At 40.8% G+C, this 26,865-nt stretch overlaps 3 protein-coding genes across 4 annotated transcripts; 1 reads left to right on the forward strand and 2 right to left on the reverse strand.

The window, feature by feature from the left end:
• Positions 1-788: 788 nt before the first annotated feature.
• Positions 789-2,351, reverse strand: LOC134088548 (beta-microseminoprotein-like). Its single transcript, XM_062542550.1, has 5 exons — positions 2,278-2,351; positions 1,765-1,846; positions 1,612-1,653; positions 1,400-1,517; positions 789-1,201 (listed from the first exon to the last, which is right to left on the reverse strand). The coding sequence occupies exons 1-5, from the start codon at positions 2,278-2,280 to the stop codon at positions 1,075-1,077; spliced, it is 372 nt and encodes a 123-aa protein (XP_062398534.1). The 5' UTR covers positions 2,281-2,351; the 3' UTR covers positions 789-1,074.
• Positions 2,352-5,624: 3,273 nt separating this feature from the next.
• On the reverse strand, positions 5,625-8,108 carry LOC134088550 (beta-microseminoprotein-like). Of its 2 annotated transcripts, none has more exons than XM_062542554.1 (4): positions 8,072-8,108; positions 7,334-7,427; positions 6,969-7,089; positions 5,625-5,882 (listed from the first exon to the last, which is right to left on the reverse strand). In XM_062542554.1, exons 1-4 carry the CDS (start codon positions 8,072-8,074, stop codon positions 5,756-5,758), a joined length of 345 nt encoding a protein of 114 aa, XP_062398538.1. In that variant the 5' UTR covers positions 8,075-8,108; the 3' UTR covers positions 5,625-5,755. The 2 variants fall into 2 exon arrangements, with proteins under 2 accessions (XP_062398538.1, XP_062398536.1); XM_062542552.1 differs by lacking the exon at positions 8,072-8,108 and adding an exon at positions 7,749-7,977 and having other exon boundaries at positions 5,717-5,882.
• Positions 8,109-13,434: 5,326 nt separating this feature from the next.
• Positions 13,435-26,423, forward strand: LOC134088553 (fibroblast growth factor receptor 2-like). Its single transcript, XM_062542559.1, has 8 exons — positions 13,435-13,584; positions 17,875-18,022; positions 18,951-19,120; positions 19,928-20,051; positions 21,373-21,578; positions 24,199-24,343; positions 25,129-25,325; positions 25,738-26,423. Exons 2-8 carry the CDS (start codon positions 17,920-17,922, stop codon positions 25,888-25,890), a joined length of 1,098 nt encoding a protein of 365 aa, XP_062398543.1. The 5' UTR covers positions 13,435-13,584; positions 17,875-17,919; the 3' UTR covers positions 25,891-26,423.
• Positions 26,424-26,865: the final 442 nt, after the last annotated feature.

The raw sequence follows: 26,865 nt of genomic DNA on the forward strand, positions 1-26,865 counted from the left end.
TACAAAACACATTGGGTAATTGCAACAACTCAAATACACACTTGAAGGCACTTACTTGCAAAACTGAACACCAATCAGCCAGCTACAAAAAGCCCTCAGTTTAACCATTGTGAATGGTGTATTTCCCAGTGTTGTGTCATACTTGTGTGACAAGTTTTGGCAATGAATGTATTCAAGCAAGTTTAGGTACTGATAGTAGAGTTTCAATTTGACACAGATGTGAATGGTATATTTCACAGTGTTGTGTCATGCTTACTTGTGTGTGAGTTTTGGCACAATGAGCAAAGTTTTGCAACCGGCAAAAACTGCAAATGGGTGAATTTAAAGGTAAACAGACAACAACAAAAAATGTTATAGGCGCCATTTAAGATCAAAGGACAAACATGGTCTTGCAAACATTCAAACTCACGTGTGTGTGTGTGTGTGTGTGTGTGTGTTTTAATTCCTTGCTATGATTTGGTGTGACTGAAGGTACCTTGTTTTTTTGTGTTACTGTAATATGTTATGTTTGCATATGGAGCATGCCAAAGCAAAACAATTGCAATCAATGACCAATGACAGTTTTACAGATATTGGCCGCATTTCCCAGATTCATTAAGAAGCCCTTAAGTGCTAAGAACTTCTTAGAGCATTCTATAGAAGGTTCTTAGAGCGCTCCTAAGACGTTCATAGCACTTAACAACTTCTAAATGAATCTGAGAAACACAGCCATTGTGTGTAATGGATGCCATAGACAAAAGAGTTCTGACAGTAGAAACAAAAAACAGGGGGGCTTATATGAGACTGAATTGGTGGAAATGTTTGTGTATTTAAAATACAATGTTACAATTAAATAATCAAAGTAAACCATTAGTAACCAGAGCATCTTAAGGGTGGGAACGGTCTTCATTCTTCACTCATCCCAGGGTAACCTGCATTTGCGTCAAAAATAAACATCTGTACATTTCTATCTTGATATTTTTTATTATTTAAGTGATGATGCTGATCCACATAGTTGGTCTTAGATGGTATACACAACAGAGATGCACTGCACTCTACCGTCCATGTTAAATAGTGCACTCCTGTAGAAGCTTGTTATTTCAGAAGTGCACTGTGGGGACAATAAATGCTGTGGTTAGACTTTTTGACTACTTCAAATTTGCAGCTCTCCCAGTCGTAATGCACCTCGCAGTCACTGTCATATCCACGTGCATATCCCATCCTGTAACAAAAACAATCATCACATTAACTGTCTGTGTTGATTAGATAATGAATTATAAGGATCTGCTGAAAAGACAAGTTTGATAATCATTGTTATACTTCAAATATTTGATATGTTTCTGATGAGGACATTTATGAAAGTGACTTGTGCTAATAATGTATTGACCTTTGCCCTGTTTGTGTCATGTGGTCCACTTACATGTCGCAACATCTCATTCCTGTCTCTGTGCAAGTACACCGCTGGCATTTTCCGCTTCTCCATGTGGACACAACAGGATAGCTCTGATTATCAAATTCATCCAGGCAAGGGTCCAGGGCTGATCAGAAGCACACAGACATTTGTATATTTCCAGCATATAGCCTAGTTTTATGGTGTGAGTTTATATGTTTGTTTTATGCTTGTAGAGTTACCTGGGTCTTTAATCCGTATGTTTCCATCGCTCTCCACAATTGCTTCATAATTCACAGATTATTGTTTTCTGTTAGAAATGCATGACTAATATTTTTTGTAGATTAATGCTGGTTTGCATCATATACTGTGTAATTTATAGAGTTATTTTGTACCTGGTTTCTTTTCTTTGAGCCAGCAGGCAGCATTAATCAATGCTACCAGAGCGCACAAAATCAGTATCACAGCTGCATACCTCTTCAGAGACACATACAAGTTTTAAAAAAGGTTTATAGACAACACTTTTAATTACGGACATAAAAGGTTCAACTTGTTAAGTCAGCTATGAATAACAGCAGAACAGAAAACAAGTCATAAAAGGTCCTATTTAAGTAAGCTGACATTTTGTACAGACCCGGAGTTTGCTCTTTCAGTGGTATGAAAGACAGCATTTACAGTATATATATATACTATATATATATATATATATATATATATTTGGTGTTTAGATATCATGCACATTAACTGATTTGAAGCATTGAAGAACATTAAATCACATAAACAAATTAAAGAACATGTTTAAAATAATACATTAGATATAAACATGAACCTGAAAAACAGAAAAACTAACAGGAAGGCTAATTTATTATTTAGAGTTGAACATTTTAAATAAAAAATATCAGACATACCATGTTTGCAAACGGAGCATGCACTGCTCATGATAGCGGTGCAGTGGAGTTTTAAACCAGCACTCTGCTGCAATAGGGGTGGAGCGCTCCCTGTCCCTGTAGTGTGACATTCAAGAACATTTTGGCTGTTATTGTTGTTGTTGTTTTTATTATTTTCTATTTCTTTATAGTGAACCTGTTGATATTCCTAGAGTGGAATGTGAAATCAATGTATGGCAGGAAAGTTGTATCTTGTTCATGATGATTTCAGGTCAGGACTTCATTAACTTTAATATCCAGCTGTATTTCTACCAACATCCACTGGTGTGTTCTCTGAGGAGCATTGACTATTCAATTCAAAACAATGTATGCCCAATGGGGCATTTTGCATAGACACAGCTAGAGTAGTACAAGTTAAACTAGATGTACCGCAAAGCGATACACAATATGACCGCCGCTCAGTCCTGCACATTCTCTCCGCAAATATCAATCACGCTTGTGTTTCCATCGCCTACTCCATCCCTACTGCAACTTTTATGTATATAAATGAGTGTGTGCATGTGTGCCCTTGCTTTTGTGTATGAGTGCTTCTCTGTCTAGTGTGAGTGTGTGTCTGCTTGTGTGTGTGTTTTATGTGTCTCTGTGTATATGTTCACTGTGTTCTCTGCCGTCACTGTCACTCCAATATCAGATACACACACACACACACTCACATGCGCGCATGTGCACACACACACACACACACACATACACAGGCACACACTCACACACACACACACACGCACACAAACACACACTCGCGCACACACACACACACAGGCACACCCAGAGAGAGAGAGAGAGAGAGAAAGAGAGAACACACACAGATAACACAGACACACAGAGAGAGAGAGAGAGAGAAAGAAAGAGAACACACACAGAACATGCACATACACACATATACACACATGCAAACACACAGATGGGCACACAGAAACGCACCTACACACACAAGCTATAGTACATCACACACACACACACACTCACTTCTCAGCTCCGGTGGTCTCACAAAATGTACTCAAAGATGTGTGTGTGTGTGTGTGTGTGTGTGTGCGCACTGTGCATCTCTGTGTGTGTGTGTGTGTGTGTGTGTGTGTGTGTGTGTGTGTGTGTGTGTGGGTGTGTGAGGTGTGTGTAGGTGTGTGTGTTCCTGCATGTTTGTTGCACCCAGAGCAACCATTCTCTTTTAAAACATATTTGGAAATTGGAAACTAGTTGATTAAAGGTTTCTAATGGTGTCACTTATATGTTTCTAGGACAAAAACTGGTGACAAAAAGTAAGGGTGTATGTGTGCATGCGTGTGGGCGTGTTTGTGCATGTGTTTGTGTAATGTTTTATGTACATGTGTGTATGTAGTGTTGCGTGTGTGTGTAGGTATGCGTGTGTGTGTGTGTGTGTGTGTATTTATGTGTGTGTGTGTGTGTGTGTGTGTGTGTGTGTGTGTGTGTGTGTTCCTGCATGTTTGTTGCACCCAGAGCAACCATTCTCTTTTAAAACATATTTGGAAATTGGAAACTAGTTGATTAAAGGTTTCTAATGGTGTCACTTATATGTTTCTAGGACAAAAACTAGCAGAGATTGAGATGTTTGGAACAGTTTTTGAAATCCCACCATCTACTGGCCGATGGGTATACAGTCCTGAATGTACACATAAATCCATTTATTTTATAGCCCCCCATGGATGAAATTCCACAAAACTTGGCATACTCCCAGAGGGTGTCAGGTTAATCATACACATGAAATTTGGTGCAGTTCATAACATCTCATCTGAAGATAGGGGCAATTAAAGCAATATTACATTGCATTTTCAATTTTTACCATGGGGGTGCAAATCACAAATGACTGGTTATAAGCTAAGTTGATGCAAGCTCTAGAGAACAACATACCATAAACATTTTGTCATCCTCGGTGCCACGGTTCAGGTAGTTATGTAGGAAAAACTGTCATTTTTGGGCTTCGGGCGGGGGCAGCGCGGGGGTGGAGTGACCCCCGGGGACGAAACGAAAATTTTCCATAGAAGTCTACTGGGGCTACATGCCCACCAAGTTTCATGCGCTCCGGTGTTACGGTGTCCCGGGAATCGTTGACGAAAAATGACGGGAAAAAAGAATAAAAAAAAAAAAAAAAACTTTGACAACAACTATATGACCGCTTCGCTAGCTATGCTAGCGGCGGTCATAATAACATAAAATACATTATGTACAAGGCTAAAGAAAAAAAATGAACAGCCATAGGTCAAATTCAAGACTCTTTTCCTCAGTGGTTCCTTGTTGATAAATGAGTTGTCCAGTGCTCTGCTCTCCATTCATCTGATAGTTTGGGGTCTTTCAAGAGGGGTCTAAAGGCATATCTGTTCATGCAATTAATTTAAATGTTTCTATGAGTTATTTCTTGTATTGTATTGTAAATGTTTCATTATGCTATTGACTGCATTGACATTATTGTTCATTATTGCTATTCTCCTTAATCTAGTCTTTTTACTTTACTTTACTTTAACTTTTTTAAACTGTTCACTGTTAATTTAACTATTGCATTGTTTTATTTGTAAGTCACTTTGGACAAAAGCGTCTGCCAAATCCCATAACCACAACCCTAAAGTAAATGTGTGTCTGACTTATGTAGATAAATGTGTGTATTGTTTTGCAAAAATATGATGATAATGTGCTTATACTGTATGTGGAGAAAGTCTGGGCTGATATTTTGCTCCTTGAATGTAAGGTTTCACTAACTGTTGGATACTGTTGATTTATTATTATTTGATTTTAGAAAGGTTGAAGTTCTCTTGATGATTTGGCAAGAAACTGCACTATATAGAATCATAGGAGAAAGGCTATTCAGTGAAAACAGCTGATTTATTTCACACCTCTCTCGGTCAGTTTTGAGGTGGTTTTGCTGAGTTGTGTGACTTAACACCAACTCTGCCATGCCTTGAGGAACAATGTGGTATTATGAGGACATTCAGGCAAAGACCATATTTTATATTGTGGCAAGACAGTCACTTTAATCATATTGTTTCTATTTTTAGATAGTTCTGATATTTTAAACTAAAATGCATGGTCCCCATACGCATCGCCAATTATAGACAGAATAGTTCTTGCGCAAAAAGCCTGGAAAGGTAGAATTATGAGTGGCTGTGTTCCCAGACCTGAAAAAGCATGGATATGGATGAAAGCTTTGAAAATGTTGCTCAGAATAGGGCTTGATACATACATTAAAAAGATTTTTTCAAATGAAAAAAGAACAGTTTGTAAAAAGACTGGAATTTTATTTAGGAAAAGGGCAAACACCCTGTATAAAAAAATCTGTAATTGTTTTTTTGTTGTTGTTGTTGTTTTTCTTTTTTTTTCATTATTTCATTAATGTTCACAGGAATATATTGCCTTAGATAATGCACACTAAGATACACTGCACTCTGTCGGCCATGTTACATAATGCATTCTTGCACTTTATTGAAGCTTGTTATTTCCCAACTGCACTGTGGGGGCATGTAATACTAGGGTCATTCTTCTTCACTACTTCATAGGTGCATTCCTTCCAGTCATACAGCACTTCGCAGTCTGCGGGATATCCACTTGGTCGTGCCATTCTGAAAAACAAGCAGCATTTATGCATGGTAGTCATCAAGGGTCCGTTTATTCAGATTTTATCTAAAGAAAGGAGATACAGTATCTAAAACATATTTTAGACTACAGGAAAGTAGCAATAATCAACTGATACTGCAACTAATCTCTTTCTGTTTCATGCAACCTATAATTTGGACCTGGAAAAAAGTACAGGCCATAGATCTGTTCTGGTGAGAAAAAAAGGGAAACCGTTCTGATGATTAGGGAAGAAACCACTTCTAGAAAAGCAGAGGAGCATCAGAATTACTCAAGTATTCACTTGGATAGCACCAACTCTGTCACAACTTGTTCAATAATAAGATTACAGCTGCCATAACTATTGCAATGACGGTGTCACAACACGATCAATGCAACAATATCTACAATATACAGATATATATACAATAACAATATCTTCTTCTTGTTGTTCTTTATGTTAGCGGTGAGAGAAAGAGGAATTGATCATTATGTCCAATATTCTAATGTGTGGTGTAATGTTCTGCATTAGGCCCATTATTCCAATGTGTGATGTGTGAATGTGTGACACTAAAAGTAAGATTCTAATGGCCCTGTATGATATCTGTACTCTTCCTAAATGATATAAAGTGCCAGGGTCATTGTGTCTGTTTGCGTTAACAACTATTAATTGGAATAGACTAAGTGTCTCCTGACTTTGCCACTATTATTGTATGATTATCTATCCTTTGCTCCTGGGTTAAATCCTGTATCAAATCAGAGACCCATATTCTGGAGTAGGCTACACTGTGCTTCGTGTGTGCCTCTCTCCTGTATACAGCTGTATTGAACCCTGTATCTTGAGTTGATTGTACTTCTTCATGACTGGATCTTGTGTTTCACTATGGTATACAATATATTTTTATACCAACAGCGGTCATATTTATTCATGGCATCCCCCCTTGTAAGCATAAGAAATAAGGTGAATATATTATTCTTTCCTTGAGTCCCAAAAGGGGGAACAGGACCCCAAGGCGCAGTAGGAAGACCCATTCAAGCCAGTGGAACTCTCTGCTGCATTCCATAAAGCTAGATAGTGGTCATGCTGCACAAACCTGTCACAACACTCCATGCCTCCGGCACCGCAGCTGCAACTCTGGCATCCAGAGTTCACCCAGTTTGTCCCAACACGGTGCTGGGTGTTATCCCAGGAATCTTCACAGAACCTCAGCCCCGCTGCAGAAACAGAGACCTCTAGTGTTGTCAATAAAACACATAACCTAAAAAAAACATTTGAATAACGGTAAAGCAAGCTTTATATGCATTTTATGACAGTGTCTGAGCTCTTGCACAAACACTATGTAATCTAGAGCTCCTTGGCTCTTTGGACTGCTCATTGATTACACACATCTTAGTCAAGCACTTTTGTTATGTTCCTTAACACACTTAGATCAAAAATATAATTCAGACATGGACATACGTTGTTCTATATCAATTTTCGCCATTTCCCGATAGCAGGCTGTATAGGCCAAGGGAACCAGGCAGCAAACGATCAGTAAGGCAGCCACAGACCTCTGCACAGACACAAAGAGAACGATTTTTCACTTTTTGTTTTAGACTTCTCACAAACAATGTTTTGCAGGCTGCTTTTGAATAGCTAAAAAAAAAATTATAATGAAAAATGCATCAAAAGCACTGTATGTGTTAGAAAGCTGTAAATATCCTTGTCATCATTTCATCACATGTCCACAACTTCAGCACAATTTATCAGGATTGCCACATATCAAGAATCTGGGCAAAATCCCAGCTATTTCAAGCACAAACAATAGTAATATTAACATACAACAAGTTATATTTAACCATTTAATTGGAATCATTTACTTTACTAGGCTTACCATGGTTGCAAACTGGGGTGGTATGTGCAATAGTCAGGCTGTGCCAAGTATTTCAGCAGAGAATGTTACATCAATAGAACTATCCATCAATATTGACATGGCAAGGAGGAGCTAAGTTTTCAGATGAGCTCCAATCAAAAAGCCTGCATGGTAAACAGCAGCTTCTAGCACTTTTTCACCAGCACAATTCTCTACAAACATTTTACTCTTTTAGCATAAACAAAAACATCAGATATTCCATATTTAACATGTAAGCTTGATTTCCCTCTTATCTTAATAATTACAATGGAACCAAACCAATAGACAATTTTTCAAATGTTTACCATGGATGATGATTCACAGTAAATATTGGTGCTTTATCTTTGAACTTTACTTTCTGGGCTTTATACACAAGCACACTGTTCTGGTCATACTTCACCCTGAACACAGGTTGGACCCTTGAACCTTCATCTGTGTTGCAATGTCCTATGGATCAGTCAAATGTCTTATATGACTTATTGTTCAGTATAAGGACACATTGCTCAGTTAAATAGCATCTTAATTTACAAAGACAGCCATAAAAATCATTTAACAAAATGTCACCAATAATGTCCCATTGTTATCAGCATTTTGTACCCTTTGTCTTTCAAACTCAATTATTATGACCACCGCTAGCATGAATTGTCAAAGTTGCTTTCCCGTCACCAACTTCCTGAATTTTTGGTCAACAATTCCTGGCACACCGAAATACTGGGGCACATGAAACTAGGACATGTAGCCCCAACGGGGAAATTTGGTTTGGTCCCTGGGGGCACTCAGCCCATTTAGTGACTGTACACCCATCGGCCTCGATGATGGTGTTGAGCAAAGGCATAAGCAATGGTCTTGGTACCGGCCTTCCCAAAACGACGGTAGGCAGACAGTTTTCTTAGAAAATCTTGAGAACTGTAGGGCCAGGATATATTTTTTGTCATCAGAGAGTGAACACACAACTCTGTGTATTCATTGAGCCCTTCCCTGTGTGGTCTAATTCAGCCTTTCTCAAATTTCATTGACCTGAAGCCCGGTCATGGCAGACTTTGGGGTCATCGGTCCCACCAACACGCAGTCCGTCCCAACATTCTTAACATCCCCCTGTCCTGACATGGAACATTGCTTTTCTTTTTCTATTGATCCAAGGTTCTGTGACCAAGTGCTGCAAATTATCAGATGAGTGAGGCGGAGTCACAGAAGCACAGGACATAATTTGACACTGCGACAGGTTTTAGATACCGTAAATGTTCTGCATTCACTGTCCTTCATGTTTGTTATTATTATTATTATTTCTTTAGTTTCCAACCAGTTTCATTCATTTAAAACTACACTGTAAAAAAATTCCCTGTAAAATCACGGTATGTTACTGGCAGCTGTGGTTACCTGTAATCTACTGTTTTTTTACGGTAATTTTCCAACTACAGTATAATACTGTTGAATGTATCACAGTACACTGCAATATTTACACAGTTGTAGTACCGTAAAGTTACAGTACTCTACAAAATGTACACAGTACTAATACTGTTAAAATAACACTACTCTACAGCATTTTCACAGTACTTGTATCGCTTAATTTTTATATACACTACTGATAATAAGAGCAGCCCAAACAAGATGTAATTTAAAAGCTTTTTTATTAAATACAGTAAACAATATTAACATTTTAATTCATACAACTCACTTTCAATTCATACAACATCTGCGCACCTATGATACATGAAAATGAACACCAGGCAGTGTAACTGGTGTGTGTGTGTGTGTGTGTGTGTGTGTGTGTGGACAGGATGAGAAAGCTTAGACACCCAAACCAGACTGGAGCCACTTGTGAATAACCTGTAACACAGATACATAAAATGTAGGCTAGGGTTTTATTACAGCAGACAAAGGCATTTATGTATGTTGATATTTACCTTCACTACATCCTGAACTGGTAACACCAGTTACAGAAGCATATGGCTATTTTTTATTATTAATGTGTGGACCAAAAGTCAAATAAATAAAATGTAAAACTGTATAGCTTACTTTACTTGGGTGGCAGGACAGATTGAGAAAGCGTAGACACCCAAACCAGACTGGAGCCACTTGTGAATAACCTGTAACACAGATACATAAATGTACATTTCAGAGAGCTTTTGAGTAGAAGGTGGGTTTTATTACAGCAGACAAAGGCATTTATGCATGTTGACATTAACCTTCACTACATCCTGAACTGGTAACACCAGCTACAGAGGCATATGGTTATTTTTTATTATTAATGTTTAGACCAAAAGTGAAATAAATCAAATGTAAAACTGTATAGCTTACTTTACTTGGGTGGCAGGACAGGATGAGAAAGCGTAGACCCCCAAACCAGACTGGAGCCACTTGTGAATAACCTGTAACGCAGATACATACTGTAAATGTACATTTCATTAGAGAGCTTTTGAGGTAGTAGGTGGGTTTTATTACAGCAGACAAAGGCATTTATGCATGTTGACATTTACCTCCACTTCGTCCTGAACTAGTATACAGTTACAGAGGTAAGGATGGGCATCGTTAAGATATTATCGATATCGATGCCATTATCGAGTCTGCTTATCGATGCGATTCCTTATCGATTCCCATATCGATTCCTGTACTATCTACAGAACATTTATACAGTATGGCTTTGAGAGTTGTTGGCTTTGAATGTATTGAATGCTTTTATATTTCTAAAAAGTAAACATTTCTAAAACAAATTAAGCTTCGTATTGTAGCCTAATCATAGTCGTGTGTTCTAAAAGAGTAGCTTAAACAACACGTCATGGTTTACATTTTAGGTCAAATTGAGTAAAATTGTAGGCCTACTCATCAAAAACGCTCAAAAATTGGTGGGCTGCAATGGCAGGGCCATTTCTGATCAAAATGATTCAACCGGTGTTTTTAATTCGTCTCTCCATGGGATCATGAAAAGCGTTCATTTGTTGTGTGTAGCCGAATAAGCATTAAGTTGAACCTATGAAAAATACTGATTTTGAAAACAACAAAACCGCAATTGAGTTTACTTATTACACAGCTCCGTGCTGCAGAAAGTTATACCGATTTAATTTCATATGCCGTATAGCCGACGTGGTGCGCCTTATGTAACATCTTGCATTAGATAGGCGATTGCAGCAGCAATTCCATCATAGGCTACCACAATTTTGTCAACTGTAATGTCAATAGCCTATACAGTGAAACAAAGCCTGTCAAACAATGTGCGTAAATGTATTATGCCTAATGAATCTTTGAAGTCCAAATGAAAGAAAATGTTGCTGCTGTTGCTAAGATCTGTTACAATAAATCGTGACTTAAGCATAACAGACAACGAGTTTTGAGGCTCTAGGCTATAACGTGTGCAATGAAAATATAAAGTGTGTTGCATTCCATAATTCTTTTCAAAGACTAGGATTAGGCAGTCTCTGCAGTTTCCATGAAATCCAAGTCGTTAGTTGTTTTAAATAACATTGCTTCTAGCCATAGACAGCGTTTAGCCCACGTTATCCACTGTGAAGTTTCACGCGCAGGAACGCACGCACATTGAGTGCCCACAGGTTGCATTGATGGCACCAAATTAGAAAGTATAATTTCCTGACTGGGGAATCCTTTAGTTTATTTTTCTCGCTGATATAGACGGTTCACTTAATTTAAAGGCAATTGATGACATCTGATGCCCTGCTAGCACTGGGATGTTCGTAGCCTTGAAAGCTAGCCAGCTGAGCTGACGTTCACAAGTCAGTTCAGCTGTTCTGTCCTTCTTCTCTACGTGATTTCTAGTTGTCCATGCAGAAACTCCCTCGGATAGCCAGTTAACTTCGTGCATATTCTTTTTCAGAGTTTAATCCAGGTTTGATGTAAAATAATTTGAATAGCCATTTATAAAACACATAGTGGGCTAGGCTGAGCCCTAACTAAAAAGCCTGTTCATGATAGCATATAGTCAACACGTTGTCATTTTTGCCAAACGAAAATAAAAATAGGCTACTTACAGCTATAACAATAATGTTTTGATATAAGTCTAAGCCTGCCGTTTTGCAAACTGTCATATACAGTGCACTCCTGGTATTTAATGGATGTTGTTTAAGTGCTTGAGCATGACAGAACAGAACGTTCAGAATCGTTAAGGGAATCGTTAACGTGTGGACTTGTACGATTCCGATGGATCGGAACGTTCGGAACCGGTTCCAAACCGGAACCCGGAACCGATTCCCAAGCCTATACAGAGGCATATGGTTATTTTTATTTTTATTATTAATGTTTAGACCAAAAGTCAAATAAATCAAATGTAAAACTGTATAGCTTACTTTACTTGGGTGGCAGGACAGGATGAGAAAGTGTAGACCCCCAAACCAGACTGGAGCCACTTGTGAATAACCTGTAACGCAGATACATACATTTCATTAGAGAGCTTTTGAGGTAGAAGATGGGTTTTATTACAGCAGACAAAGGCATTTATGCATGTTGACATTCACCTCCACTCCTGAACTAACACCAGTTACAGAGGCATATGGTTATTTTTATTTTTATTATTAATGTGTGGACCAAAAGACAAATAAATCAAATGTAAAACTGTAGCAGCTACTTGGGTGGCAGGACAGGATGAGAAAGCGTAGACCCCCAAACCAGACTGGAGCCACTTGTGAACCTGTAACGCAGATACATAATGTACATTTCATTAGAGAGCTTTTGAGGTAGAAGGTGGGTTTTATTACAGCAGAAAAAGGCATTTATGCATGTTGACATTTACCTCCACTTCGTCCTGAACTGGTAACTTTAACGCTATCGTTAGTTAACAAGCTAACGCTAGCTAACAAGCTAACGCAAACCAACTTTTGTTGTTCACAGGCTAACGCTAGCTAACAAGCTAACGCAAGCCAACTTTTGTTGTTCACAGGCAAACACATTACGTTAGCGTTAAACCAAATTAAACTTTGCTCATTTTAAACTCTGAGTTTAGCTTTAATTAAAAAGGTAACAAAGCCCAAGTTGGACAGGATTTAGCCCTGTTTAAAGTGAGCTAAATTAGCTTGCGCAAGCTAGACGTAGCTGGCTTGTAAATATGAGCAATATCTGCCGGCCAGCAAATCTTCGGATAATATCAGCAAATAAAGCTAGCAGCTAGATAAGTAGGTAACTTGTGTTATGGAAGTACGTTTTCACTGAGTAGACTAGGTAACTGCATGAATAAAGCATATAGGAGCATACTTACAGTGAGCCTTCAGCAGCACTTCAACTAGAAAACTGAAGAAGCCGTGAGAATTTCCAGAAGTCGAACGTTCCTCTTTTACGGCTGATGCTGCTTTCCTACAGTAGTTACTGTTTATGCTCAACAACACACAGTCTTACAGTAATACAGTATTTCCACAGTAGTTGACTGTGTTGTGGAAAAACAGTAGCATGCTGTTGCAAAATTGCTGTTAATTAACAGCAATTTTTTACAGTGTACCTTTAATGGCAATGGTACTTTTCAATTACGTAATAACTCTCTTTCCTATATCCCTGCTAAACATATATGCGTTGAAATGCATTGAAGTTCACACAACTCTTTTGTTTCATATTTGTAACACCCCATACTTCCTTACTGTATACTTTTTCAATCTTTTTTTTTTCTTTCACTCTCACTGACACAGGGGTGTTTCAAGAGGCAGGGGGACACTGTTTTAAATGATTCATGTGCGTAGGCTGAGGGCTGGCGTTGAGGGCTACAGACTCAGTTAGATCATCACATTTGCTTCTTCAACTCTTAGGGAGATAGAGGCTCCACTCTCTATCTCACACCACAACAGGGGGAAAAAGGACTTGAGGGGAACTGAACTTCTATCTCAGGGTAATATCTTTATATTTGCCAGTAGTAGTTATTGCATCAGTGATCCCACTTAAAGGAATACGCCACCCAAAAATGAAATTAAGCTAGTCTCGGTCACCCCCAGAGTTAGAACAGTGAAAAAAACCCGGTTAAAATCCGTCCGGGCATTCTCCTGCTTTGGGAGCAGCGATGTTAGCTTTAGCTTAGAACAGTTGCTGTAGTTGAAGGGTGTCAGTGAGCACGTCCTCCAAAAAGTGACTGAGACGTCTACATTTTTTTCTAAATATATCTTGGGAGCCGTGTGTTCAAAACGAGTACAAATCATAATGCAAAATCGAACGAGACTATTACCTGGGCAGATCTATTAGATTATTTAGAACTATTTTCAGCCTCATCGACGACGAAGCACCGCTAGCTAGGCGCAAAGTTCTCACGTAGCACCACTTGTGAAGTTCCAGTCGAAGCTAGTTGGGAGTTTACAAGACTGCTACGTGAGAACTTTGCGCCTAGCTAGCGGTGCTTCGTCGGCGATGAGGCTGAAAATAGTTCCAAGTAAAGATCTGCCCAGGTAATAGTCTCGTTCGATTTTGCATTATGATTTGTACTCGTTTTGAACACACGGCTCCCAAGATATATTTAGAAAAAAATGTAGACGTCTCAGTCACTTTTTGGAGGACGTGCTCACTGACACCCTTCAACTACAGCAACTGTTCTAAGCTAAAGCTAACATCGCTGCTCCCAAAGCAGGAGAATGCCCGGACGGATTTTAACCGGGTTTTTTTCACTGTTCTAACTCTGGGGGTGACCGAGACTAGCTTAATTTCATTTTTGGGTGGCGTATTCCTTTAAAAGCATGTGTCTTAAGTCCCTTTCCCACATGAGCGAGACATCCGGATGTCAAACGGATATCAAACGGGTGGCTGTATGTGGGAACTACATGTTCTTGCAACTACATCTACATCTAGATGTTACCCGGGTGCGCTTAGGTGGGAACGCAGCCGGCACAGTTCTGGGTAGAGATGGGGGGCGTACCGATGACGTATAGAAATGCGTCCTTGCAGCCTGCTTGCAGCGCGAGGCAGAAAGTACAAATTGCCATGGTAACGATAAACATTGCCCTACGAGTATGAACACAGACGAGAACACCGGAGTACAGAAAACAGTGACATTTTGTTGTGTACGTACAATAAAAATTTAAACTGCAATCAGGTTGTTGTGTTTGTTGTGGGACAGGCAGTATTATCCTTGCAAACGTGAATAGCTTGAAGTGTTGTCGATTAGATTGCAACAAGCTGTTTATTACAGTGGTTAGCAATTAACAGCTAATAGTTAACGTCGCTGTTATTTAGCATTGTTGCTTTTTGTAGGAGTTGGGAAGAAGCCTCAGACCTCTGTGTGCTGTTTATATTTTCCAGGTGTGTCATTATTTTCTATCAATTTGTTATGTTGGATGTTTATACCAGAGAGGGTTGAAGTAGAGCTTTGTTCATAGCCTACTGTGGTCGTAGGTTAGCTATTTTTCCCTCTATGCTAGCTCCCGCTGACTAGCGAGCTAACTACTTCTGTTGTTTCATGATGTTTTGGATCTGATGTAAGATCTGTTTCGACCTCACTCTGACCGTCACTACGGTCTAAAAAGGAATGATCACCTTCGTTCTGCCTATCACCGAGACCATATGTCAAAATAGTCATGTCCATGACCTCCGGAAGCAGAACGACTTGCGTTAATAAATAGCAGAGAATGCTCCCGGGTCAGTCTCCTATCCCTGAACGCCTCAGAATGGTCCGAGCGACAAGGATAGTGACGGTCATCCCTCGGTCTCACAGATCCATAGTTACATTCGTAACCTACGTTCGCATCATCCAAGCAACACAGCACAACAACGCATTTATTTAGCGTCATCTCCCTCCCCCTGCAAGTGCTGACATTGCCCCACCCCTCGCGGCTCCTACTCGGGTCTAGTGTGAACACAATTACCCATATCTCACTCGGACATAAAACTCATGTGGGAAACGTCCGTGTCGTGCCTTTACCCGGGTAAATATTTCCGGGTAACTTCTAGAAGTTATGTGGGAAAGGGACTTGAGAGAGTGAGTGAGTGAGAGAGAGAGTGTGAGAGAGTGTGAGAAGGAGAGAGAGAGACATTTGACGAAATGTTAAGGGTAGATGTGTTGAGACGGGTTTGAGCAAAAGGTGGAATACTCTCAGGAGGACTCAGGAGGATTTGGATGAAGATTGGGTTGTTTTATTTTCCCAAAATAAGGCCCGTAGGCTATAAAATAGTCAATAATAATAACAAAATCAATGATGACAAAGGTAAATAAAAGAAAAGAAAAACTGTTTCAATAAAGAAAATAAATTGACATAATAGTCAAAAAAATTTACTAAATTTGTCTAGACAATAATTTCAAATGACTATAGACTAGCCAATGCTACTAACCCGCATGAGAGCTACAAGACAATATGTCTCACCATCACTCGCCCTCCTGAACCTCTAAACAGGTTGGCTTAAATCAGGCACAAGTGTCCCCCTACAATTGGGTCAAACCATTGTTCACAATAACACAGGGGGTACTCAGGTGTGATAACAATAAGTAAGCTAAAACAGCTAAGAAAACACACTACAACCAGCAGAATACAAGCACAACAATATTTTAACAACGCTACCTTAAGAAGGCATAGCCAACATACACATTCAGCCTATAAATATTAACTTCACAAAACCCGGGTTCATTTCCGGTGAACCCGGAAGTCGCATCACAGATAAGCCGGAATTCGGGCCAGGAAATCCCTTTCAACACAAACAGAGGACGAGACGCTGAACACTGGTGAGACGAACGTTACAGACTATCGCTTACTAAACTATAAGGTTTTGAACTTAAATAAACACCACATTGATTTGACAAGACATGTTTGACGAGTGCTTATTGTAACGAAAAAGACAATGAATGTTAAGTGAATGATAACGTGATGGTAATGTATTAATGGTGAACGTGATTCTAAACGGTAAAGAGATGTAATGATTAATAGTTAGCCGGGCCAATTCACCGTTGTGTAGAATGTTTTAGACTAGTCACAAGAGCAGCAACGGGAATTACAGAGATTGTGTGAGGAATGACATGGTAATTACATAGTGGTAAACAGTGTGACAAACATACAACAAACATAAACGGACGTTAGCGCTCCGTTTTAGCAAGCAAGCAGCATTGCTGTGGTGGCGGTCGCTATGCGCCCCGTCACACACCCCCCCCCTTAAGAGGGAGCGTCCATATCATGACGCGAGAGAAAGAGCTATGGATAATCACAACATTAATGTAGGCCCCGGCGTAGTCCTCAGCGCCCTTCAGGACCTCATCCAGAAGTTGCTGACAGAATGCTGCGGCGCCATGGAGTCCAAATGGCATAACCTGGAACTGGTAAAGGCCTAGGCGCTCCACCATATCGTCCATGCGGGGCATGGGATAGGAGTCAACTGCCGAGATGCCGTTCAATCTCGAAAAGACAACACAGAAGTGGAGCCCTCCATCCTTCTTCCGAACAAGGATGGCCGGACTGCACCCCTCACTGTGCGAAGGCTCTATTACACCTATCACCAACAAGGCCTGCACCTCTTGCTTCAGTGTGTTGATCAGGCGCACTGGAACTCTGGTACTGGTATGTTGGATGGGGCCTGGAGACGTGAGCTGGACGACCAGGGTGATGTTTGCTCGCCCCGGCTGGTCTCGAAACAGGCCTCTGGGGATGACGCTCAGTAGATCCTCCTGCTGTAGACAGGTCAGGTGGGAGACGGACGGGCAGAGGGACTCACCGCCAGCAGTAGGAAGATACTGCTCAGCCAGTTCCTCCTCCTGTTCCACCGTCTGTGCCCACAACTGGTGCTGGACGGAAGGTGGATGGTCCATCCACTGTTTCAGCAGGATAACATGAAAGAGCTGTTTTGGGCGTCGCCTGGCTGGCATGGCAATTTCATAAGTCACTTCACTGGCCTTGTCAAGCACCTCATAAGGGCCTTGCCATTTTGCCATTGTCTTTACGATGTGCACAACGCGATCCATACGGTCTTCCACTATTGGAGTAGGTAGTCTGGAGCCTGCAGAACCTGCCCTTGCTCCTAGGTCTTTCGACGGGCCTCCTCCAGAAGGCGCTGAATCTCCTCTCCTATCCATACTCACTGAGAGCTGCTCGCGGCCACTGGTTTCCCTTTTTCGCTGCCACCAAATGTTAAGGGTAAGCTACACGTATCAGATTAGACTGGAATGTAGCTCTATGCTTTGAGCACAAAAGTTTAACTTGTACTGTATGTACGGCAGATCTCTCCATACGGCGCGTTACTCAGCAGTGAAGCCCACGGCAGGATGAGGATGACGGGAAGTGTGCCACCACCACCACCAGGTGGCACACTGCTGCAGCTGCTCTGGACTCTGGCGGCTCTCTGGACTCTGTCAGAGGGTAATCAGGGTATGTTTACAGTCTTATTGACAGCCTGTTTTGGTCATTTAACCCTTCTTCACTCTGCTTTTCCCATCCTCCCTTCATATGAGTAAATCATTAAGAAGATTCCACTGACAGAGTCAAGTGGGTGACCCCTTACTTTTATCAACAGCACTGATGCAATATATTCACTGTACAACAATGGTGGTAGCAGGTCAGTCTTTTATTTATTATGAATGACGTTTCGGCCTAAAGCCTTTGTCAAGTTTCCTTGAGGCCTCTCCTTCATCTTCATCTAGTTTATCCCACGACCAGCACCTCGAAAAAGAAAAATACAGGTGCACGCTGACTTTGCTTAAAACAAGGTAGCAGGTCAGTCGTAATTATGTCAAGCCTGCCAACCGACTCTATACACAATGTGATTCCACATGATCACATGATTTCCAAATGGTGTCTGAGACCTGACTGTGCATTTCAATTAACTTGACAGAGGTTTCCCTGAGACCTGGTGCCTTTCATTCAGATGGCTGATACCTGACTCACTTAAGAATGTCCTAATATGGACAGTGGACACCACGTAGTATTTATGCAGGTTTTTTTTTTTTGCTTAATTGCTTTAAGATGGCAGTAATTTCTTTCATTACAGAACAAGTAATCTTCATCCTCCACCTCCTGTTTTAGCAATGCCCCCATATACTGAACTATGCCCAAGAAACTATATGAAGGATCCTGCTGTCCCAGTCATAATCCCACTCCAATGCCAGACTTACCTCTATAACTTTACCTCTATTTTTTATTCTCTCGACATAATGTCACTAAAATATGACCACTAAAGGATACACATATTCATGTAATATCCATATCCAATAATCCAACTGTATAATGGACACAGAGTTGAGTGGGTAATCTTTAGGAGTAAATTAATCATTATCCATCCCATCACTCCTGTTTTTAGCGATGCCCCCACAGTGGGCTCAACCAGAGAAGATGGAGAAGAAGTTCCATGTCGTCGTTGTCAGCTACACGGCCAAGTTTCGCTGCCAGGCCCATGGCAATCCCACCCCAACGCTGAAGTGGTTTAAGAATGGCAAGGAGTATAAAAGGGACCAGCGCATCGGATTCAAGGTAAACTGTAGCTACCAAGTAATGGAGACCAACACACATCAGATAAGTGCCTCTATGTCAACAGGGTGTTCAGCAAAGCAATCACAATTGTGTGCTATTGCTGTAGTGACATGAGGTAATGTAGGCCTAATTAATGAGAGAAAACACTGTAAGCAGTGCAGTTGTGTGCCTCCATATCCCAGTTGAGTTTCAGTGGGAATACAAATTTGTCTAGACTCACAAAAATATATATTTTGTGCCGTTGTGCTGCTGGACATTTGGGTGCCCATATAGCAGAGCTGACTTTCCAAATCACAGTGAGTGCAACCTATGTCAAAGTGCCCTGGCTTTCACAGTGTATAAACAGGTCAATAGAGGGAACCGAATAACTCCGCAATCTCCTCCAGACATATACATTTTCTACAATGACAGGCCAGCTAGAACCTGCCACATGCTCTCTTCCTCTCGTGCGCTCTCAGATGCATTCGGTGTGGTGTAACGTTCAAGTTAGATCTTAATGAAGATTGAGAGAGAAGCCTAAAAGTATCCTTATGTAACACTCTGGTGCATAATGACATTGTAAACATTCTCTAAGAAGATAAAAATCAGATTGCAGTAAAACTATTAATTGGCTAAACTTTGGTGCCCCCTGGTGCCCTAAGCACAGTGTGTGATGCGCGTTTAGCGGTAGCGGCCACACTGGTTTTGTGCATCCATAGAGACTTAGGGTTCATATCATTTGTCGATCCACCCTTCCTTCATTCCTTCCTTCCTAATTAAGATGTACAGTATATCACCGGGCACAACATCTGGCTCTGTTTCTCTTAGATGCGAGACCACCCGGGGATCATCAACATAGAGTCTGTAGTGCCCTCAGACAAGGGGAACTACACTTGTGTGGTGGAGAACCAGTATGGCAGCATCAACCATACTTACCAGCTGGATGTCGTAGGTCAGTGCCATGTTGGTTAGCTTTATGGAAACCTGAGGATACACTCATTTGGATGTGGGCGTGACTGCTGACTCATCATAAGATTGTACTTAAGAGATCAAAGTGGGAAGAATGATGAAACATTTTAGTGTGAACAAGCAACGTCAAGCAAGAAAGTAGATAAACAACACACTCAAGTGAAATCTGCAGTGTGTGAGATGAACAGCAACGTGAGACCAATGATCTCACAAGCTACCAGACATATGCTCCTTCTCAGCCAGCCTCACTGCCACAAAGATAACTTTTACACTGACACCTGGAAACTTTTCTCTACCTTGAAATCACTACTCAACCTACCACCTCCTCTTCCCCTATCAACCTCACTGCTGATAGCATTCTTTACAGACCAAATGGCGGCCATAAGCAGCCAATAGTTGGTCCAGATCCGCTGGCCAGCAACGTTGTTGTAGGTTTTTAAGGGCATAACATCAGCCTATCTGATTGGCTTTGATAATGCACCTTGAGAGTGTGCCTGATGTACTGTATCTGTTCAGAAGGCCACACAGTCTCCACAATAAAAGGCAAGCAAATCATACCTAGAATAGGATAGAATATATACTTTTTTGATCCTGTGAGGGAAATTCGTTTCTCTGCATTTAACCGAATTAGTGAACACACACAGCATACAGTAAACACACAGTGAGGTGAATCACACATTAACCCGGAGCAGTGAGCCGCCTGCCCAATCAGCAGCGCTCGGGGAGCAGTGAGGGGTTAGGTGCCTTGCTCAAGGGCACTTCAGCCGTGGACTGGTCGGGGATCGAACCGGCAACCCTCCGGTCACAAACCCGAAACCCTATCCAGTATAGGCCACGGCTGCCCATAAGCCTGAGTCTGAACATATTGTCAAACAATGTTTTCTTCACAGGGTCTTATTTATCAAGCATCATAATGAAGCAGGGATTTTTACTCAGTGAACACACTGAACAGTTCCAGCTGTTAGCTATCGGAGCAGCAGTTATCCATTCACGTTGATTTACAGTACTTTTTCTTCACCTTTTCTGATATTGTATACACCAAACAACTATTCTATTAATTGAGGAAAAATAAACACATTGATTCACTATGTGACAATAAGCATTAGTAGGGTTCTGAGGTTTATATCTGACTGTGATAATATCCTGATACCCTATTATACTGCACTTCTTTCTTGAAGACTTATTTTGTGTGTGTGTGTGTGTGTGTGTGTGTGTGTGTGTGTGTGTGTGTGTGTGTGTGTACGTATGTGTACATGTACATGTGTACGTACTGTATGTGTGCGTGTTTGTCCTCATACACACAGAGAGTGTGTGTATGAGGAGTGTGTGTCACAGGCCCATTATACAGGCAGGTCTTCCAGCAAATCGCACAGCAGTGGTGGGTAGCGACGTGGAGTTTGTTTGTAAATTCGTCTCAGAGCCCAAGCCCCATATCCTATGGTTGAAACACATTGAAGTCAATGGGAGTCGTTATGGACCTGAAGGCCATCCATATGTCCGGGTGCTAAAGGTATGACATCACTATCTTGAAGAAAAACTATAGGAAAGCTGACTGCCAGTGGAGAAAAACAAAACTGGTGGTTATTATATTTTATTATTTTTATTATTTAACTAGAAATGTACTTCCAAGGAATTATCAGTGCATGAATATGCACAAATGTACAGATAGATCATGGTTACTAAGGTGTTGCTAGGGTAGACATGGTGGTTTCATAGTTTATGAATATGGATAACTTGAAAGCTGTTGATAAAAAAGACAATTTAATGAATGTTTAATGAATGATATGTAGTCTCAACAGATTGTATGCTTAAAGCCTGAGACAGGGAGATGCTGCAGGTGGTCTGAACACCTGGCATAGGATTCTAATTGCTCAACGACCCGATTGTGATGTCATAAAGGCCAATGTTAAAGGGATATTCCGCCATTTTTGGAAATACGCTCATTTTCCACCTCCCCTCGAGCAAAACAATCGATATTTACCTTGTTCCCGTTCATCCAGCCATTCTGTGAGTCTGGCGATACAACTTTTAGCTTCAGCCTAGCATAGATCACTGAATCGGATTAGACCATTAGCTTCTCGCCTGCTAGCTTCATGTTTAAAAGTGACTAAGATTTCTGATAATTTTCCCATTTAAAACGTGTCTCCTCTCAAGTTAGAAAGTGCAATAAGACCAACTGAAAATGATACCTGGCGTTTTTCTAGGCTGATTTGACATGGAACTACACTCTCATCTGGCGTAATAATCAAGGCAACTTGCAAACATACCATAGGCGCAGTGATATCGTACGCAGCATCTGAAAATAGTCCCCATAGACATCAAGCAGTAGTAGTGCCAATAGCTGCAAGTTGCCTTGATTATTACGCCAGATGAGAATGTAGTTCCATGTCAAATCAGCCTAGAAAAACGGCAGGGTTCATTTTCAGTTGGTCTTATTGCACTTTCTAACTTGAGAGGACACACGTTTTAAATGGGAAAATTACCAGAAATATTAGTCACTTTTAAACATGAAGCTAGCAGGCGAGAAGCTAATGGTCTAATCCGATTCAATGATCTATGCTAGGCTGAAGCTAAAAGTTGTATCGCCAGACTCACAGAATGGCTGGATGAACGGGAACAAGGTAAATATCGATTGTTTTGCTCGAGGGAAGGTGGAAAATGAGCGTAATTCCACAAATGGCGGAATATCCCTTTAAGTCTATGGGGAAATGTGTAATAGTTTTTCATTTATTCATGGGTTTCATCCGGTCCCTTTGCACAGGTGTATAAAATCAAGCATCTAGATTATGAATGCAGACTGCACGGAGCTTGATTAATACACCTGTGGAAAGGGACCTGATGAAACCCATGAATAGTTTAAAAAGTATAAAAGTGACAAAGTTGAAAAATACATAGCAGCCTTCTATTGAAGACCTACGTTGCAACGTTTTAATGAAGTTTCTAGGTTAAACGGTTCAAGCTGAATAAAAAAATATATAATTGGTAATTGGTAAGCAGAAGAAGAGAAGAAGAAGAAGAAGAAGAAGAAGAAGAAGAAGCAGCCTAGGAAGAACAGTACAGTGCATTTTCATGCACTGTAATTAGGAAGTTAAGAAGGCAAAACAAGCTTATTTTTCTGAGCATTTACAACAATCCAAGAATGGTCCTCTATATTAGAACTGCAATAAAGCTGTCTGTACAACAGATTCCAGATGGCAGCTGAAAGGGATTGAATCAACATATTAGATATTGCAACTGCAAGTGAGTATTTCATAGGAAATATAAGCTATTTTTTTAATGTTATGCCAGCAACACATCTTTAAACAGTAGGAATTTGGCAACAAAAGGCTGTATAAGCTATGTAGGATAAAGACAACAAAAGGAGGAACATCGCACAACTAATCAGGTTAACTGACACGATGATTGAGTATAAAAAAGAGCATCAGAGAGTCTGAGAAGAAGCTGGTGTTCACACCTGAGCGAGCAAATTATGTGAAGAATGCTCCTTAAAGAGAAACTATGCAGGATTGGCTATTTCATCTTAAGTTTCGGTTTCGTTTTTCACTTTCGCTCGTTTTATGCTTGCATATTTCTCTGCAGAGCTTCCTCGACAGCTTTAGCATGTATATTTATACATATAGGCTATATATAAATATATGAATTGCAAGCGTAGTTCTTCTTGTTCTTATGCATCTCAGCCTTCCAGATGTAAACAGGGAACGATCGTCTCCTGAACAAACTGCAAGGTTGCAATAGCGGATAGGGACACTGGGGGTGGGAGGAAATATTACTGCACAACGATTTCTAAGTGATTTTATGACTATGAAAAAGTTGCATAGGGTCTCTTTAATGTGGAAATTCAGAGAAATCTTTGTAAACAAGGGGCAGGACTATAAGGGCTTTGCTGAGCTGCTGACAGTCAGGTTTCTAGGCCTGCGGCATACAATTGCCTGTGGTCCATCTCATGCAGAGAGGTAGGCCTCCTGTAGTCTAGGCAGGGTGTAAACATTGTGCTCTCTCTCTCTTCAGCTCACCCTGCCCTGATCTGCAGTCCTCCTTACACACACACCCCTCTCTCTCTCTCTCTCTCTCTCTCTCTCTCTCGCTCTCTCTCTCTGTCTAATGTGTCTTTTCCTGTTGTTCTCTTCTAGTCTGCTGATCTTCAGACCACAGACAAGGAAATGGGGGTCCTGCAAATAAAGAATGTGACTTTTGAGGATGCTGGGGAGTATATCTGCTTGGCATGGAACTCTGTTGGTATCTCTTACCGTACTGCATGGTTGACTGTCTATAGAGGTAGGGAAATGTATGTGATACAGTGGGCATTCCAGATCATGTACAGTTTCAGGCGCAGATTACATATTTTTGCATTGAAAATCTCCAATCTCCAATCTCCTTTGAAAAGCCAGGTGTAATCCAGACTGTGGTTACTGCATGAACAGGGGTAGCTTTCAGTTTAGAGTCATATATGTCATCCATCTCTGTATGTAGCCTAGAAGCCTGCTAAAATGTTTAATTTATTTGTATAAGCTGCACATTAAGCTTGAGTATTTGAGAAGAGTTGTTGCCCTGCATGATCTCTCTGTTCGATGCCATTGGCATATATTACTTCATGATCACAATTTTTATTCTTTTTAATATCCTCTGAGGTTGATTCCTTTCATCTAGCTGGAGACTGAATGATATTATTCAGTTGTTAGCAATAGCGTCACAAATTACGTTGCAGAAACACAACAAAAACTAAACCTGCGGATTGGCAATGCCACTGTTTACAGTTCACAAATGTTGGTAAATCTGTTACCGAGTGTCCAGCCTTCTGGAAACGTATGGATACAATACCTTGCAACAGCAATGAACTGATAGAGAAGAATGAAGAAGATTGGGGAAAAAAGATGTCTGTAAAGTATTTGTGTAAACATGCACCATATAGAACAACAGGCCTACAATCTGTGAGAGCTGAACAGCAAGGTGAGATGAGGCCAAGAACCTGATTAACCTGATTGTGTGTATGTGTGTGTGTGTGTGTGTGTGTGTGTGTGTGTGTGTGTGTGTGTGTGTGTGTGTGTGTACGACCTTGATAGAACCAGAGCCCGACATTTCCTGTCTCAGTTTAATGCCAAGACTGCCAGAAGATCGCACTGCTGTGGTGGGTAGCGACGTGGAGTTTGTGTGTAAAGTCTTCAGTAACCCCCCACCCCAAATCCAGTGGCTGAAGCATATTGAAAAGCATGGGAGTCGTTTTGGATGTGATGGCTTGCCATTTGTTCGGGTGCTAAAGGTAGGCCTATGATATAACTGCTAAACACTATGTGTAGCTTAATGCAGAGGTCCTGCCCTGGAATCAAGAACATCACATCACCACCATTCTAAGGAAGACAACATTTTAAGAACATGACCTAAGTCTTGGCTACTGGTATCGCTGTACAGAGTTACTCCACAATGCAAGGGGCAAACATATAATGTTTGTCTACATGTCATGAATCCATACAGAGATCTCTTAGAGAAACTGTATAACTGTGTAGAATACCTGTACTGTGTTTTAGGCTTCTTTCACTTGGTAGTTAGTCTACATTTTCACCAGGAAATCAACACAATATCATCTGAAAACATTATTGTATGCCAACATGTTCTTCAATAGGGTCTCTCTCTCTCTCTCTCTCTCTCTGTATGTTCCTTTTGATCTCTTCTAGTCCGCTGGACCTAATACCACGGACAAGGAACTGGAGATCCTGCAAATAAAGAATGTGACCTTAGAAGATGCCGGGCAGTATAGCTGCAAGGTGGGGAACTCGGATAGGATATTTCATCATTCTGCATGGTTGACTGTCCAGGAAGGTGTCTAATGTATGGTTAAATAATATAGTCGAGCACCGAGCTATTAGGTTGCATGCTATAGTGCCCCGAATGTACTGTAGCTTAATGCAGGTTAAAAACAGATCCCTTTTCAAATGCCTATTGAACCTTTAACTTACACACAATTAGCACTTCACTAGTCACTTTGAGCTCTTAATTATATTTTTTTGTACTTCATGAAGAACTATGTGATATTGAACATTGAAATCTTTGTGATGGTTAAATGATCTTTTGGGCGAGAATGGCGGCTTTCCCTGCTCCCTCTACCGTCCCCAAGCGGAAAACCAGCCTTGCAAGATCTGCATTAGCGTCCCAGCAGCGTCTGAGCCCAGTAGTCCCGTGAGAAGCGAGCGAGACACAACATGCTTAAAATTCTCTGGACATACACATGCCTCCTCAAGCATCAGTTAGCCATGTCGGCTCTCTATAAGATGGCTTCAGTTTTTTTTTTTTATTGAAGTATGTAAAGCACATTGAATTGTCTATGTGTATGAAAAGTGCAATATAAATAAATGTATCCCGAGTCTTGCATGGTTCCTTCTCTTCTGAGCCCTTTGCCAAACCCTCACACTGGCTTGACAGGTGTTTACATGTGGATGGAATAAAGCAGGGTCATTCATTAGGCACTAGCATAGGCGATGTAGATACTGTACATAAACTGTAGGCCAATAAGCAACATATAACTGCACTTCAATCTCCTGCACTGATTTTAAGGCCGCATGTGCATCAACAAAGGTTCCACATTCTACCACATTAATGGCTAATCGTAGACTAGGATTTTTGGGTGGCCAACCGAATCTGAAGGGTGGCATGTACGTGCCACCTGGACCCACCCCTTTCGCTTCGCCCCTCGAAGTTCTTGCCTGGCTCTTCTTTTCTCTGAACTCTGACATTGATCTGATATTGCAGATGTTTACATGTGGCAGGGTGATTGTGCACTCAATCAGGAGTTCCAACATCCTGCA

Source organism: Sardina pilchardus, chromosome 8 (assembly GCF_963854185.1).
Source record: "Sardina pilchardus chromosome 8, fSarPil1.1, whole genome shotgun sequence".
NCBI lineage: Eukaryota > Metazoa > Chordata > Actinopteri > Clupeiformes > Clupeidae > Sardina > Sardina pilchardus.